Below are 17570 nucleotides of genomic sequence, written 5' to 3'. Positions count from 1 at the left end.
GGCGCTGACCCGGGCCGTACGCGGCTCTACTGCCCCGGGCGCCGGCTCCGGCCCGTTTTATGCCCCGCGCCCGACGCCCCGGCCGGGGGCCTCCTCCTCAGCAAACGGGGCGGCGGCGGCAGCTCGGCGAGGGGCCGGGCTGAGCCCGGGGGGTCCGGCCCAGCAGCAGCGGCCCGGATCGCGGGTGGGGGAGGGGAGGGAGGGCCTGGGACCGGGCAGGGGAGGAGGGAAGAGCGGGAGGAGGAAGGGGAGCGGGGGAGGGGGAGGGGAGGGACCAGGGGGCGCGAAGAGGGGGAGGAGAGGCGGGCCCGGAGCCCCCCGCTGCTGGCGGCCACAGGGCGGCTGGACCAGGAGGTCGGTGTCCAGCCCAGGAGGGGAGCCTCAGGCCAGGGAGGGGCAGAGGCTAGGCCTGAGGCCTGGACCGCTCAGTGAGCAGGACCCGGTTCCGCCCGAAGGATGAAGACTTGTCTTAAAAGATGACAACGTACAGGAAAGGCCCATCAGCCGATCTCCCCCGGCCCACAGCGCCCCTCAAACCCTCACCACCCTCTCTCACTGCCTAGCCTGCCTCCCTACCTCCTCTCTGAGGTCGCTCCTCATTCTTGTGTTACCCAGGACACGGACCTAGCCAGAAAGCGGCAGCATTCCCCTTTCTGTGGAATGACAGTGTCTCTCTCTCATTGTAACTTATCCTCAGGCCCATTCGACCATCCCCTCTTGCTTCCTCACCCCCTTCCTTCACCCAAGGGACCCTCTGCCTCTCCAACCCACTCCCAGCCTCCTTTCTCTTAGTTCCAGTGGTCATGCCTGCCTCCCTGTCTCTCCCACCCACACACACCCACTATCCTCCCAGCTATCCCAGCACCCTCCTTCCTAATCTTGGGAGACATCTCGTCTGGCTGGTCGGGAAAATTCCAGGATCTAGGCCACACTTCTCAGCAGACATGCCCATCCTTGGGGAGGAGGAACAGGAGAGAGTCTGAGGAAGTTCTAGGGGACAGGGGGATGATGGGAACAAGGTCAGGCTGGGACGCCCCTGAGGACAGAGACTGTGGGGAGACTGGGACTAGGAAGAAAGCAAAGGAGCTAGAGCCAGGGCCAAAGGAAAAGGGGGGCCAGCAGGGAGGTATTTGCGGGGGAGGTCCAGCAGCTGTCTTTCCTAAGACAGGGACACATGGGCCTGGTTATTCCTCTTGTCACATGTGGAACGGTAGGAGATGGAAGAGGGAGACAGAACAAGCAAAGGAGGGCCCCATGCACAGAGAGCTGTGTGTGTAGCCCTCCAAGTCACTAGACCCCAGCAGACCAGCACCTAAGCCCAGGCTTAACCCGGTTCATGCCTGCGCACATATATGCGCCCCGCACCTGACAGTCCTCTCAACCAGTCTAAACCCTTTCCCCATAACACCAGCCCATAACAGGAGATTTCTCTCATGTGGGCAATATCCGTATTCCCACTTCGAAAAGGGGTATAACAAGACAAGACCCCCTAGGGGGTTATAGAAAGAAAAACAGGAAAGCAAGTGTCCTGTTGGATTTCAGCAGCAGGTGTGATGTCCAGGGAAAAGAAATTTGGATAACCAGGAAGTGAAAACCTCACCAATCTAAAACAAGACTTCTGGGCTTCTTCCCCACTGACACAAATGTCCTGCCAGATTCCTCCTGGAAAAAAACCTCTGCTCCTGTCCCCCTCCAGGTCCCAGGTTGCCCATGTCCAGGAAAAGATGAATCTCCCTATCCAAGTCTTCTCCATGGTGTGTGTGGGTGGAGGAGTGGACCCTGGTCCAGGCAGGGGCTCCAGGGAAGAGAAGGCGTCACTTCCGGGGGCCTTCGCCAGTGTCTGGTGGTTCCCTCCTCTGATTGGGCAGAAGTGGCCCAGGCAGGCGTGTGACCTGCTGCTGTGGAGGGGCTGTGCCCCACCGCCACATGTCTTCCTACCCATCTGCTCCCCAGAGGGCTGCCTGCTGTGCACTTGGGTCCTGGAGCCCTTCTCCACCCGGTGAGTGGCCAGCAGGGTGTGGGGTTATGTGAGGGTATAAAGGACAGCAAAGAGAAATGGTCTCCCAGCTGGGGGAGGGGCAGGCAAACTGGAACCTACAGGCACTGACCTTTGTCGAGAAGAGTGTAGCCTTCCCAGAATGGGAGGAGCAGGGCAGAGCAGGGGTAGGGGGTGGGGTGCTGGTTTCTGAGGGACTGATCACTTACTTGGTGGAATACAGCACAGCCCTGACTGGCCCTAAGGAAAGGGGACATGAGCCCAGGGAGAAAATAAGAGAGGGAGTTGCACTTCGGGCTTAGTGAACACAGTACTAAGATGAACACATCCCCAATCCCCATTTTTAGCTGGTCATTCCTTGTTAGCTTAAGGTTCTGAATCTGGCGCTAGGGAAGCTGGGCTAGGCAAGCCAGGGCACAAGGAGAGGGTAATGGGAGGAGGGCCCATGCATGTTGACAGACCTACAGGAAATCCCAATATTGAATCAGGTGCAAGCCTCTTTGCACAACTTGTGAAAGGAGGAGGAAGCCATGTGGGGGGTCCTGTGAAGGAACCGGAAGGGGTTCTGCCAAGGGGGCAGGGAGGCAGGTGTGAGCTATGAGACAGATATGTTAGTGGGCGACAAAGGCAAGGTAAGCCCCTAAGGTGGGCATCACCCAGCAGGTGCCCCTTCCTGGGTAGCTGGTCTCAGGAAGGAAGTCCCAGGACTGTCAGCCCATCTCTTAACCTCAGATAATGGAGTATTTCAGGACTTGGAGTCCAAAGAAAAGCTCCAGAGGTTTTTATGTGTGGGGGTACATAGGGAAAGAATAGAGGTTAATTTCTCCCATACTGCCCCTTAATCCTGACCTCTAAGTGGTCCCAGTTACAGCTTTGTGCAGTTTCCCACCCCAGCCCCACTCCCCACTGCAAAAGTTACCCCTCAACATATAGTGCATGTTTGCCAATTCCTCACCCGGGCCCTGCATCCCATTTTCCACTCTCTTCTCCAGGCTGAAGCCACAATACTTTCCTTCTCTATCCCTATCCCAGATTTTCTCTGACCTAACAACCAAGGTTGCTCAGAATTTAAGGCCAATTAAGATATGTATGTATACATACCATGTCCTGCTGTTCTCAGCAGGGGTAGGCGGCAACAAATCCATGTCAGATTCACTGAGGAGGCCTGACAAAAAGGAGACACCATATGCTTTCTTTTTTTCTTTTCTTTTTTTTTTTTTTTTTTTTGAGACGGAGTTTCGCTTTTATTGCCCAGGCTGGAGTGCAATGGCGGGATCTCAGCTCACGGCAACCTCCACCCCCCAGGTACAAGCGATTCTCCTGTCTCAGCCTCCCAAGTAGCTCGGATTACAGGCATATGCCACCATGCCCTGCTAATTTTTTTGTATTTAGTAGAGACGGGGTTTCACCATGTTAGTCAGGCTGGTCGCGAACTCCTGACCTTGGACTCCCAAAGTGCTGGGATTACAGGCGTGAGCCACTGCACCCGGCACACCATATGCTTTCATCACAAGAAAATGTGAGAGAAGTCAGGCCTTTGGCAGTTCCAGGCTGGTCAGCATCTCAAGCCCTCCCCAGCATCTGTTCACCCTGCCAGGCAGTCTCTTCCTAGAAACTCAGTTAAATGTTCACTCTTCTTGCCACTTTCAGGATAGATTCCTCATCCTTGGCCCGCCTTTGACCCACCCTACTCTGCCCAGAAGTGCAAGAGCCCAAGCCGCCTCCATGGCCCCAGGAAGGATTCAGGGGAGAGGCCCCAAACAGGGAGCCACGCCAGCCAGACACCCCGGCCAGAATGGAGCTGACTGGTGAGAACACTCTTGAGGGGCTAGGGCCAGATGGAAACATGACAGAAAGGGAGAGAGAAAGGAGACACACTGCAGGGGCAGGGAGCTGGGGGAACCCATTCTCTCAAAAATAAGGGGTCTGAGGGGTGGATTCCCTGGATTTCGGGTCTGGGTCCTGAATGGGAATTCCTGGAATACCAGCTGACAATGATTTCCTCCTCATCTTTCAACCTCACCTCTCCTCATCTAAGAATTGCTCCTCGTGGTCATGCTTCTCCTAACTGCAAGGCTAACTCTGTCCAGCCCGGCTCCTCCTGCCTGTGACCCCCGAGTCCTCAGTAAACTGCTTCGTGACTCCCGTGTCCTTCACAGCAGACTGGTGAGAACTCCCAACATTATCCCCTTTATCTGCGTTAACTGGTAAGAGACCCATACTCCCGGGAAGACACCACTTCCTCTAACTCCTTGAGCCAATGACTATTCTTCCCATATTGTCACCACCTACTGATCACACTCCCTGACAAGGATTAATCTTTGCAATACAGCCATCATTTAAAAGCTCCCGTCTAGACGTAGTACTCATGGAGGACTACCCTTCTCACTAGGCTACCATAGCCCTCTCTATTTCAGCTCCCTTCTCCCCCCAACAATCTTTTTCAACAGAGCCTGTGCCCAGAGGTTAACCCTTTACCCACACCTGTCCTGCTGCCTGCTGTGGACTTTAGCTTGGGAGAATGGAAAACCCAGATGGTAAGAAAGCCGTTCCTAACCTTGGCTTCCCTAAGTCCTGTCTTCAGTTTCCTACTGCTTCCCATGGATTCTCCAACATTCTTGAGCTTTTTAAAAATATCTCACCTTCAGCTTGGCCACCCTAACCCAATCTACATTCACCTATAATGATAGCCTGTGGATAAGATGATGGCTTGCAGGTCCAATATGTGAATAGATTTGAAGCTGAACACTATGAAAAGCTGGAGAGAAATCACTCATGGCCATGCCTTTGACCTATTCCCACTCAATCTTCTTAAATTGGCATGAAGAAGTAAGACTCATATGTCATCCACAGATGACACAAAGCTGGGAAGTACCACTAAAATAACAAAAGACTGAATCAAGATTCAAATCACTGAAAGACTAGGTCAAAAACAAGGTGAAATAACAGAGATAAAAAGTTCTACATGTGGGCCGGGAGCTCACGCCTGTAATCCCAGCACTTTGGGAGGCCGAGGCGAGTGGATCAGCTGAGGTCAGGAGTTTGAGAGCAGCCTGGCCTACATGGCGAAACCCCGTCTCTACTAAAAATACAAAATTAGCCGGGCATGGTGGTACATGCCTGTAATCCCAGCTACTCAGGAGGCTGAGGCAGGAGAGTCACTTGAATCTGGGAGGCAGAGGTTGCAGTGAGCCGAGATCATGCCAATGCATTCCAGCCTGGGCGACAAGAGCAAAACTCCATCTCAAAAAGAAAAAAAGAAAAAGAAAAAAGTTCTACATGTGTAAATTAATGAGTAAAGTCCTATGCCAGCTTTCAGGCCACAATGCCCTGCTTCCATCATTTAAGCCTCTGGCCCTAGCACTTCCTATGAAAAGGATCTGAAAGAATTAAATTGCCCCCAAACTTGCCATGTAACATTACTGAAGCAGCTATTCTTAAAGCTAGTAATTCTTTTCTGTTCGATGTTTAGCATACCCATTGTGGAAATGCTCCTAGAGAACTCTATTCCGAGGGGACTACACTTAAATATATTGGCCTGAACACTGGACATCCCCCTGAAGACGTATGCTAATTTGTTAAGAGAGACCATATTAAACTAACACGTGTCCAGAAAGCAGCAGCCTGAACAGTAAGAGACCAGAGCATGTTTTATGAGCAATAATTTAAAAAACTAAAATCTATCCCCAAGAGCCCTAGCATCCCTTCTTCCCTCAGTACTGAGTCAGGGAAGAAGGGCAGTTCCTATGGGTCCCTTCTAGTCCTTTCTTTTCATCCTTATGATCATTATGATAGAGTCTCATATCTATATTCAGTTTATTTATTTATTATTATTTATTATTTGAGACGGAGTCTCACTCTATTCCCCAGGCTGGAATGCAGTGGCACGATCTCAACTCACTGCAACCTCAGCCTCCCTGATTCAAGCAATTCTCCTGCCTCAGTCTCCCACGTAGCTGGGATTACAGCTGCCCACCACCATGCCCAGCTAATTTTTGTATTTTTAGTAGAGATGAGGTTTCACCATGTTGGCCAGGCTGGTCTTGAACTCCTGACCTCAGGTGATCCACCTGCCTCAGCCTCCCAAAGTGCTGGGATTACAGGCGTGAGCCACTGCACCCGGCCTTCATTCAGTTTAAAAATCAAATGATCCTAAGGTTTTGCAGCAGAAAGAGTAAATTTGCAGCACTAGAACCAAGAGGTAAAAGCTATAACAGGGCAGATTTCAGCAACGTAAGAAAAAAAGGAGCTCTTCTCACTGAAACCAAGTTTAAGACCAGGCTGGACTAGCGGACCCTGGAGTTTTTGAAGCAGAGGCTGATGACCAGCTGTCGGGATACTGTGAAGGAATTCCTGCCCTGGGTGGGACCTTGGTCCTGTCCAATTCTCAGCCCATATGATTCACTCTGCTGGCTACTCCTACAGGTTCCCCACCCGCTATTAGTGTGCCCTTTGAGGCAGTGCACTTCTGTCTTCCATCTCTTTCTCAGGAGGAGACCAAGGCACAGGACATTCTGGGAGCAGTGACCCTTCTGCTGGAGGGAGTGATGGCAGCACGGGGACAACTGGGACCCACTTGCCTCTCATCCCTTCTGGGGCAGCTTTCTGGACAGGTCCGTCTCCTCCTCGGGGCCCTGCAGAGCCTCCTTGGAACCCAGGTAGGTCCCCAGTCAAGGGATCTGTAGAAACTGTTCTTTTCTGACTCAGTCCCCCTAGAAGACCTGAGGGAAGAAGGGGTCTTCCAGGGAGCTCAAGGGCAGAAGAGTTGATCTACTAAGAGTGCTCCCTGCCAGCCACAATGCCTGGGTGCTGGTATCCTATTTTTCCTACTTAGACAAGGGAGGCCTGAGATCTGGCCCTGGTCTTCGGCCTCAGGACCATCCTCTGCCCTCAGCTTCCTCCACAGGGCAGGACCACAGCTCACAAGGATCCCAATGCCATCTTCCTGAGCTTCCAACACCTGCTCCGAGGAAAGGTGCGTTTCCTGCTGCTTGTAGGAGGGCCCACCCTCTGCGTCAGGCGGGCCCCACCCACCACAGCTGTCCCCAGCAGAACCTCTCTAGTCCTCACACTGAACGAGCTCCCAAACAGGACTTCTGGATTGTTGGAGACAAACTTCACTGCCTCGGCCAGAACTACTGGCTCTGGACTTCAGAAGCGGCAGCAGGGATTCAGAGCCAAGATTCCTGGTCTGCTGAACCAAACCTCCAGGTCCCTGGACCAAATCCCCGGATACCTGAACAGGATACACAAACTCTTGAATGGAACTCGTGGACTCTTTCCTGGACCCTCACGCAGGACCCTAGGAGCCCCGGACATTTCCCCAGGAACATCAGACACAGGCTCCCTGCCACCCAACCTCCAGCCTGGATATTCTCCTTCCCCAACCCATCCCCCTACTGGACAGTACACACTCTTCCCTCTTCCACCCACCTTGCCCTCCCCTGTGGTCCAGCTCCACCCCCTGCTTCCTGACCCTTCTGCTCCAACACCCACCCCTACCAGCCCTCTTCTAAACACATCCCACACCCACTCCCAGAATCTGTCTCAGGAAGGGTAAGGTTCTCAGACACTGCCGACATCAGCATTGTCTCATGTACAGCTCCCTTCCCTGCAGGGAGCCCCTGGGAGACAACTGGACAAGATTTCCTACTTTCTCCTGAAACCCAAAGCCCTGGTAAAAGGGATACACAGGACTGAAAAGGGAATCACTTTTCACTGTACATTATAAGCCTTCAGAAGCTATTTTTTTAAGCTATCAACAATATTCATCAGAGCAGCTAGATCTTTGGTCTGTTTTCTGCAGAAACTTGCAACTCACTCGTTCTCTATGTGCTCTTTTTCTATGACAATTCTGCAAAGGCCTGGGCTGGCCTGGCATTTGAACAGAGGGAGAGACCTTGCATCAGAAAAGGTCTTGCATCAGAAAACAGAGAAAGGGTAATTTCCTTTGCTTCAAGTTCAAGGCCTTCCAATGCCCCCATCCCCTTTACTATCATTCTCAGTGGGACTCTGATCCCACATTCTTAACAGATCTTTCCTCTTGAGAAATGAATAAGCTGCCTCTCAGAGATGCTGTCCCTATACAATAGACAAAACTGAGCTTGTATAAGGAATAAATGAGAGCACCCAAAAGCTCCCTGAAAAACAAGGGAAACGTGTTCTTCGAGAGTGGCAATAGATCCCCCTCACGCTGCCACCCCCAACAAAAAAGCTAACAGGAAGCCTTGGAGAGCCTCACACCCCAGGTAAAGCTGTGTAGACAGTTCAGTAAAGACAGGACCTGGATGTGACAGCTGAGCAAACAGCTAGAGCTTTGGCAGCTCAGCAGGAGGCTTTGCCAGGCATGGACGCCTGCCTCCCTCCTGTGGAGGTCAGGGGGAAGTGCAGGAAGTGGCATGAGTCAGGCTTCTTGAGCTCACACAGCAGGAAAACAAGTACAAGTCAAGTACAAGTCGAAGGCTCATTTCCCACTTCCCACAAATGCATCTAAAAAGCAGCCCTGTGTGACCACCATAAACTCTGCTAGGGGATCTCTAAAAAGGAGTCAGGCTTATGGGTTTTTGCAAATAAGTGCTGCCTTGGTGCTCAGGAAAAGGAGGTTTATGTTGCACAAAAACACAAATTCCATTGCAAAAGTCAACCTGCTACCGCCAGAGGTTCCTGTAGGAAAACTAGTGGAAGCTTTTTGCTCTCCCTCACCCCTGAGGAAGGAAAGGCTACCATGGAGGTAGAGGAGCCAGGAACCCAGAAACCCAAACACTGCCACAAATACCGCAGGGTCACCAAAGGCATTCCAAAGCAGTAGAATGTAAGGCAATGCACTAGGAACCTTGTGTACCTCACCTTTTGTAACATTCACACAACTCTGTAAGGCAGGTATTATCTTTTCTATTTTAGAGATGAGGAAACTGAGGCTCAGAGAAGCCAGGTGAGTTATCAGTGGTTACACACCCTATGGGCAGAAGAAACACCCTAGTCCAACCTCATTCTAGGGTCCATACTCTCCCCAGTGTGGTACACAGTCCTATATGTCATTTAATGATTCTATTTACTGGGAAAGACATACAAATCCTTAAAGAGTAACAATTAGAGTTCTGGGGCCAGGCGCGGTGGCTCACGCCTGTAATCCCAGCACTGTGGGAGGCCAAGGCGGGCAGATCATGAGGTCAGGAGATTGAGACCATCCTGGCTAACATGGTGAAACCCTGTCTCTACTAAAAATATGACAAATTAGCCGAGTATGGTGGCAGATGCCTGTAGTCTTGAACCTGGGAGACGGAGGTTGCAGTGAGCCAAGATCGTGCCACTGCACTCCAGCCTGGGCAACAGAGTGAAACTCCATCTCAAAAAAAAAAAAAAAAAAGAGTTCTGAGTAGAAAACCAAAGTTCTTGGTGGAGGTGACCAATTTAGACATCTCGCCATGTCCCTCTCTCCCTTCATGGACAGAATAGTTTTCCTAGAGAAGGAATCAACAAATGCACAAAGCTCAAAAATGTCCAAATCTCAAATGCTGTCAGTTTCTGCATGGAAGGGAAGTAGTTCATTCACACTACAAATTCCAGCATGCAATCAAGGGAATGTTAAGTGGAAACTAACTTACTGACATACTGAGCTAGGTTAAATTTAATAATCAAACGAAACACTTTGTAGCACATGAAAGTGCCAGCACCTAGGATACGATATACCAGTGGGACCAGAGAATGATGGGTTCCCAGCACAGACGGATGAGAGACAAGAATGGCAAAACTGCAGGGCCAGGTGTGGTGGCTCACACCTGTAATCCCAGCACTTTCGGAGGCCGAGTCAGGCAGATCACTTGAGGTCAGGAGTTCGAGACCAGCCTGACCAACATGGAGAAACCCCATCTCTACTAAAAAATACAAAATTAGCTGGGCATGGTGGTGCATCACCTGAGGTTGGGAGTTCAAGACCGGACTGCCCAACATGGAGAAACCCCGTCTCTACTAAAAATACAAAATTAGCTGGGCGTGGTGGCGCATGCCTGTAATTCCAGCTATTTGGGAGGCTAAGGCAGGAGAATCGCTTGAACCCGGGAGGCGGAGGTTGCAGTGAGCCAAGATCACGCCATTGCACTCCAGCCTGGGCAGCAAGAGTGAAACTCTGTCTCAAAAAAAAAAAAAGAATGGCAAAACTGCAAATGTCACCAGGCATCTGGTATTGGCATTTGACTTACTCCACTTGTGGGCAAATGCAAATAACTCATGGACTTCTCCAGTATGAACTTACCTGCCCTATTACAAATCGAATCCATTCCCAAATCAGTCTCGTTGGTCCCATCCCTTCTTCCCACTAACACAAAAACACAATTACAACCAGAACACTCCTATCCCTATTCAACGCTCTACTAGTTCTTTCTTCTCCTACCCCAGGACCATCTATGATAACCTACAAACTATTACTGGTAATTCGTTCATCTCACTCTCATTTGTCATTCTCCAACCCCACAAAAAAAACCCACCCCATGGAAAGGTTCTAAGATTTCACAAAAATTCATCCCAACCCCCAGTACATCTACTCCCCCTACTCCATAGTAAGGTAAAAGAAACACCTCTTCCTCCTCCCTGCTGAGGCCATTCATTTTCAACCCAGTTCCCTAAATACGATTTCTAACACCTCACGTAAAGACCTGAAAATGATGGGGAAGGAAATACCCCAGGTATCCCAGCAGGGGAACCAGCTCCCAGGCAAAACCAGATCAAACAGACAACTGTTTAATACACAGAGAATCTCTTTGGATTGTTACCCTAAACTTCCTAGGGGAAAACAGAACCCCATATGCTTTCCTAGAGACCCCTAATGCCAGGCTGAAGAGCCAGCTCACATGCTGAAGGAGTCCTTATCATCAGAGCCATTTCCTTAATGTTTTTCTTCCCCCACTCATAAGTTAGTGACTGTAGTCAGGCCGCCACATTGTCCTGGCTCTGGCCCGCCAGCTTCATTGGTATTGCTGCCCTGTCCACTTCCACTTACCCTCCCTCCCACTGGAATGTAGAGAGCCAGCTCCTCCAGCTGCTTCCAGAACCACCAAGTCCTCTCCTCCTACTCTCTTCATAGTCATCTCCCATGCCTAAAAGGCTAAAAGCCTCTGTGCACATCTTCCATAAAAATAATGAACATTTCTAGACTATGCAAGCGACTCAATCAAGTCAGCGTGAACTGACTTCCTAAGAGCCTGAAAGTGCTGGAAGGACCCGAGCAGGGCTCCTTGCCAATTCAAAATTCCGCGCCAAATGGGTGGTATCTTCTGGGCCTGGGGTACCCTCAGGAGCCAAAAGTACAACACTCTCTCCCAAACGGAAAACCGCATTGGAGGATAAATGTTGAGAACAGTCAGCCAGGAGACTGAGATAACCCTGAACCCAGATACCAAAAGGCTGGAATAGATCCTACATTGACAAGTGATCAGCTGGCTGTGGGCCAGAAACAGTACACCACAGACAAATTGCAAAAAAATGATTTTACAGTAAATGAACTTTTTACAAAAAGGGGAGGGGCAGTCTGAAAAAGTAAAGTTTAATTTAAAAATCATATACACAAAGCTTCTGATTCATTTGCAGCTTTCCCACTGTCTTTCACAGGCGAGTCAGTTTCCCTTTGAGTGCAGGCCAGTTAAAGATGCCACCACAGTGGACAGTGAGCCAGCCCCTCCTCAACAGGTGAGCAAGACTGGCTGCCACTCAGGCTTGAACAATGCCGATGACCTGAGTGACTAGGCAGCAAGGCTGGCTTCTGGCGAGGTTCAGAAGGCTAGCTTCTTCATCAGGAGATAAACTCTGGAATCCACCTCGAATCCATGCAGGTTGTTGGCATCCCCCTGCAGCCTCATGAGCAGGCCCCCATAGGACACATAGGCAGAGCTGAAACAGAAGGCCCCATCCCATGAGTCTGGAGCACTGCTACTCAGCAGCTCTCCATCTCAGCCTAAGAAAAAGAAGAGGCATCTTTCTACTGTTTTGTCACTAGGAACCAAAATTCTGACAAAGATCAAGATATGTGCAAGGCACTGTTCTTTATATTAGCGAAGGTGGAAAACACCTATATGCCCCAAATCAGGGGAATGGTCAAATGAATCAAGATGTATCCACTTACTGAAATGTTATGCAACTATTAAAACATTTAAGAAAAGCTTCACACTAACATGGGGAAACATATTTTACATAATGTTAAGCAAAAAGAGCAGAAGAAAACATAATAAACACCACAGTCTCAAAGGAAAAAACAGAACACCAGGATATGCAAAAAAGTCTATGTAAAAGGTTATCTCTGGGTATGGAATTACAGGTGACTTTTTTTTTTCCTTCTTCACATTACTCTTCTGCATTTCAAATTGCTTACAAAAAGCACATATTGTTTTAATAAGATTTTAAAGAAAAGAAAAAATAGCTGGACAGGAAAACCAAGGAACTAGGGATTGGGTTACAGAGTAGCAAAACACACACACACACACACACACACACACACACACACACACACACACACACACAGCCTAATAGGATAATCACTTAATGCTGCATTTGTTTCTGGAGAAGCAAGTCTCCTTTGCACTTTACACAGTAAGATAACCAGTTTCTCATCTGGACTGCTGGGCCAGGAGGGCCTGACAAAGAGCAGTCTACCTTTCAGACTGGAAACTGCTCTCAGAACCATTTCTTTCTAGTTCCTACCTAGGTCTGAGGTGCCTGAGGAGAGGGACCCAACAGAGGAAGCAGGAGCATAGCTCAAAGTCTCAGAACACAGAGAGGGAAAAGAACCTCATAAGATTATGTAACTTACAGGCGTGTTGCTGCTTCAGTAGAAGTTTCGTCTCCCTCAATCCTGTACACTTTTCCATACATTACATATTCAAATTGGTCAGCCCTGTGGAGCAATAGCAGCAAAGTTATTCTTAACAGTAATTAACAATATAAAAAATCCCATTTAAAAATGGTTACTGGTCGGCTGGGCGCGGTGTATCAAGCCTGTAATCCCAGCACTTTGGGAGGCTGAGGCGGGCAGATCACGAAGTCAGGAAATCGAGACCATCCTGGCTAACACAGTGAAACCCCATCTCTACTAAAAATATAAAAAAATTAGCCGGGCGTGGTGGCGGGCGCCTGTAGTCCCAGCTACTCGGGACTGGCGTGAACCCAGGAAGCGGAGCTTGTAGTGAGCCGAGATTGAGCCACTGCACTCCAGTCTGGGCGACATAACAAGACTCCGTCTAAAAAAAAAAAAAAAAAAAAAAAAAAGGCACATTACAAACAAACATGATGTCATTTAGTCCTCGCAGCAACCCCGTGAGCTAGGCATGATCATGATCATCTCTATTCTACTGATGGGGAAACAGGCTGAAGGAGATTAAGGTTACTCAACAAATAAGTGATAGAGCTGAGAAATGAACTCAAGTGGGGTGCCAAAGTCTTTCCATCACACCAAGCTCCCTCCCAAGACACAAGACCCACATAGCCTAGGGCACTCAGCAGTCACCTCCTCAGCCTTCAAAAGGCTACAACTCACAAGCATGTAATCACTGTTATAAATACCTGGTTGTTGGAATTTTTTTCTTTTTTTTTTGAGACAGGGTCTTACTCTGTCACCCAGGCTGGATTGCAGTGGTACAATCATGGCTCACTGCAGCCTCAACCTCCTGGGCTCAGGCAATCCTCCCACCTCAGCCTCCCAGGTAGCTGGAACTACAGGCATATGACAACATGTGCAGCCTTTTTTTTTTTTTTTCTTATTTTTGTAGCAGTGAGGTTTCGCTATGTTGCTCAGGCTGGTTTTGAACTCCTGTACCCAAGCAATCCTCCTGCTCGGCCTCCCAAAGTGCTTAGATTACAGGTGTGAGCCACGGTGTCTGGCCTGTTTGAATTCTTAAGTGCAGAAATTTCCTTAAGGTTACTCAGATTCTGCTGATCATCATTTATTCCAGGAATTAAAGAAGAGTCTTTCTATATCACTTATCTACTTAGTTCTCAAGGCATATTCCAAGTATTACCTTCTCCACTACCTCACCTGGAAGGCCTATCATCAGTGGGGTTGTATTCACCATCATCCAGGGTACCATCTTCATACAAGGTACTAGCTATGACCAACCGGAACTTGTCACCTGAAAATAACAGCAATATCAGAGAGTGAAGAATAGCGGAAGCGGCAAAATGCCTCTTATTATTGTCTGTGTTCAATACTTACCCAAGTCTACAGGGTAAATTTGAATGTTTACATCTAAGATTAGATCCATCTTGAAAGATTCACTCTCACAATGCAGTCGAGACACTGGGGAGAAGCAGGAAAAGAGTGACAGAGGTATTGCCAGGCCCAAGGCAGATCCTACAGTGTGGGATTGTATGCAACAGAATACTCAATCTAACCCAGTCTACAACCACTGGTCTCTCATCTGCTCTCATAGAAATGCAGGCTCCATCAGAACCAGACATGCAAGAAGGAAAAGGGGAGAAAAACTGTGGCAAGTGAACGTAATCCCCAGAAAACAACCAAAGATACTTCAGCAGCAAATAATACCCGGTTCTAGGCCTGCCTGGATGACTGAGAACCTGACTCTGGGCAAGTTATTCAATCATCCAAAGGTTTCCTCTTTCTATGACAGGCACTGTGCTGAGGGGAGTTATCAAGATGTATAAGAACTGGTATCCGTCTTGAAAACATCTGAGTCTCCAGGCAAAGAATGAGACATCAAAAAGAAAATTATTGATAGATGACAAAATTAAGAGGTGTAGGCCAGTGGAGTGGCTCACGCCTGTAATCCCAACATTTTGGGAGGCCGAGGCAGGTGGATCACTTGAGGTCAGGAGTTCGACACCAGCCTGGCCAAAGTGGTGAAACCCCGTCTCTACTAAAAATACAAAATTAGCCAGGCGTGGTGGAGCATGTCTGTAATCCCAGCTACTTGGGAGGCTGAGGCAGAGAATCGCTTGAACCCGGGAGACGGAGGTTGTGGTGAGCCAAGATCGTGCCACTACACTCCAGCCTGGGCTCGAGGCTCTGTCTCAAAAAAAAAAAAAAAAAGGATATACCAAGCAGCTAACTCTAACTCAGAGAAGACTTAAAGCGCTAAGGATTATGAGGGCAATACAAGAATATAGGCTCTGAAGTCAGATTACTCGCTGTGAAGCCTTGGGTGGATTACTCTCTCAGAAAATAATGGGGAAGGCACCACCCACCTCATGAGGACTCTCATTTTCTTGAGGAGTCTCGCTCTGTTGCCAGGCTGGAGTGCAGCGGCGCAATCTTGGCTCACTGCAACCTCCGCCTCCCAGGTTCAGGCAATTCTCCTGCCTCAGCCTCCCAAGTAGCTGGGATTACAGGCGCCCGCCTGTAATTTTTGTATTTTTGGTAGAGACGGGGTTTCACCATGTTGGCCAGGCTGGTCTCACAAGACAGTGTCTAGCACAGAGCAGGTAGCGATTATAAAGATGCCCAGGAGTTTGCCAGCACCATGACAAAAGGCCACCTAGGCACCGGGCACGGCATGCGTGAAGCCAGAGAAAGCTCGGGAGTCTCCCTTTTCTCATCCATAAATTGTTTCCTGAGGGAGGTCCCTACATCAGGACCTGCTGGTAGGGGCAGGCCACAAGAGCTGGGTGGACACGGGGTCCAGGGGCATGTCCGCGAGGTTAGCCTCTTCCTCCAAATCGCCCCTACCTACTTTACTTACCTCGGTCAAACTTCTTGCCCTCCGGGTCAATATCCTTCACATCGAAAATATCTTCAAAGAGGATGCCCGCCATCGCGAGGGGGCCACGAGAGCAGCAGAAGGGGTGAGCGGGCGACCACAGCTGGGAGTACGCGCACCCGCTCTGGTGCAGAAGAGGGGAGAAGAGCAAAACCAGCTTTTACATGCGCGGCAGCCAGACAAGAGTGGCGCATGCGCACAAACAAGTGGTAACGCGCCCACTTCCGCCACAGACTCCCGCTCGGGGCTACTTAACTTCCGCCCCAAAAGATTGCTCCCGAGAGGCTTCGGCGTTGAGGGCGGGTCTCACGTCCAGGTGGCCCCGCCCAGGGCGGGGAAACAATAGGTCCAACCTCCCGCGGCTGTAGAGCGGGTTCTAGCGCTCAGCTGGGGCTCTGCTGCGCCCTCTTCAGAGGCCGGGTCCCGAAGATTGGAAGTCGTGGGGGCCTAACCCAGGCAGGGACCTTGATCCTTGGCCCAGAGAAGCCGGGCCCTAGCCCTACCCCGCCGGTCTGCGTGCCCGCCTAGGGCACAGTCCGCGCCGAGGGCAGGTGGAGCAGAACCCCGCCCCAGAGGTGCCCAGCCCCTCCAGCCGGCACCGCGGACCCCGGGGCCTGCCCGGGCCGGCTCGGCCCTGCTGGATGTAACCCGAGCCGGATCCGTCCAGTTTGGGAATTTGCCATGATGTCGCTATGGAGAAGAGGAAAGCCTGTATTGTCCCCTCCCCTCGTACTGCACCCTCCCACCACTGCCCGCTTCCCCCAGGCCCTGCTGTCTTCCCCGTCACCGCCCCCTCAGCCTGGCTCCCGCCACCCGCCTCCCCCGGGCATTACCCCTCCAACTTAGTCCTCCACTGCCTTCTCCTGGACACGGATCCCCTCCGTGCCCCTTCAGCCTGGCACTGCCCTGTCCCTTGGACACCAGCTCTTCCCTCACACTGGCCCTTCCTCCTGGGTGCTGGCTTCTATCACAAGGCTCCCCCTTCCCGGGCACTGCCCCCGCCCCCTGAGGCCCTCCTCTGCCTCCCAAATGCCCCTTCCTCCTGGTGCTGGCTGTCCCGCACACTTGTGCGTTTCCTGGGCGCTGCCCTCGCTCCTCTCACACTATCTCTATGCTGCCCATCCACCCTGCGCGCGCTCTGCCATCTGTTCTATCCTTCACCAGCCCCTGATAGAGAACCCAGAGCACCAGCAGGCGGTTCCCCCAAAGCGGAGAGATGGAAGCAGCGACTCTGGTTCCTCCTTGGGCCCAACCAGGGAGAAGCGACCCACGCCCGCGTCCCAGAAGTGGACTTCCCGGCACCTGGAGCTCCCTTCCCTCCGGCCTACCCCTTCCGGTGCCCTCCCCAACCTCCACCCCTGCACACCCCGTAGGCCGGGTTGCTCCAAGTGCACCTCCCCAGGGGAGCCCCGAGAAAAGGAAGGATGAGGAAGACGGCTCCAATTCCCTCCGAATTCTCCCAGCTTTGCTTTTCACCCCTGACGGGGCAGAGGGGCCTTCCTGGGCCTGTCTGGGCCGCTCGTCCCTTCGGAGGGACAGAGGGGAGGCGGCTCCTAACGAGCTGACCCGGAGGAATCCGATGTAGACAGCTCCGCAGCTCCCAGCCCCAACCCCTACGGAGTTCAGGCGTCTGCAGCCCCTCCTGCCTGGGCACTGGGAACTGCGAACCCGGGTGGGCCCCTCCACGTGCCAGTAGACCCGCCCCTCCCGGGCGCCCCTCTCCGACCCGGGCCTCTGCAGGGAGCCGGCGCGGGCTTACGCCTTCCCAGCGCCCTTTGCCGCCTCTCGGGAGGCCCCGCACGGACCCCAGCCTGGCTGGGCCGTCCCCTCCGGATGGGCCGGCGGGCGGAGCAGCGCAGAGGGCACCGCCCTCTGCC

At 51.4% G+C, this 17570-nt stretch overlaps 2 protein-coding genes and 1 long non-coding RNA gene across 3 annotated transcripts; 1 reads left to right on the top strand and 2 right to left on the bottom strand.

Moving 5' to 3' along the window:
- Positions 1-330: 330 nt before the first annotated feature.
- LOC141409656 (uncharacterized) lies at positions 331-1758 on the bottom strand. The gene is made up of 3 exons (XR_012430957.1): positions 1601-1758; positions 577-653; positions 331-468 (listed from the first exon to the last, which is right to left on the bottom strand). It is a non-coding gene; the product is annotated as an uncharacterized lncRNA (long non-coding RNA).
- Positions 1644-8144, top strand: THPO (thrombopoietin). Its single transcript, XM_005546568.5, is given in 6 exon segments — positions 1644-1999; positions 3647-3804; positions 4035-4162; positions 4447-4533; positions 6487-6654; positions 6891-8144. Coding segments are annotated over 6 exon segments (1563 nt in total). The 3' UTR covers positions 7557-8144.
- A 3319-nt stretch (positions 8145-11463) lies between these two features.
- POLR2H (RNA polymerase II, I and III subunit H) lies at positions 11464-15883 on the bottom strand. Its single transcript, XM_045385048.2, has 5 exons — positions 15676-15883; positions 14193-14276; positions 14016-14109; positions 12795-12878; positions 11464-11878 (listed from the first exon to the last, which is right to left on the bottom strand). The coding sequence occupies exons 1-5, from the start codon at positions 15746-15748 to the stop codon at positions 11761-11763; spliced, it is 453 nt and encodes a 150-aa protein (XP_045240983.1). The 5' UTR covers positions 15749-15883; the 3' UTR covers positions 11464-11760.
- Positions 15884-17570: the final 1687 nt, after the last annotated feature.

This window comes from Macaca fascicularis, chromosome 2 (assembly GCF_037993035.2).
Source record: "Macaca fascicularis isolate 582-1 chromosome 2, T2T-MFA8v1.1".
NCBI lineage: Eukaryota > Metazoa > Chordata > Mammalia > Primates > Cercopithecidae > Macaca > Macaca fascicularis.
Note: the sequence above shows the minus strand (reverse complement) of the source record. Positions and strands in the feature narration are given on the sequence as shown.

Excerpts from the sequence above, each read along its gene's own strand:
- POLR2H (XM_045385048.2), bottom strand. The coding sequence starts at position 15,748 with ATGGCGGGCATCCTCTTTGAAGATATTTTCGATGTGAAGGATATTGAC. Across the intron at positions 14,277-15,675 it reads GGGCAAGAAGTTTGACCGAG|TGTCTCGACTGCATTGTGAG; the intron begins GTAAGTAAAGTA and ends GCTTCTCCCCAG. Across the intron at positions 14,110-14,192 it reads AATTTACCCTGTAGACTTGG|GTGACAAGTTCCGGTTGGTC; the intron begins GTAAGTATTGAA and ends TGTTATTTTCAG.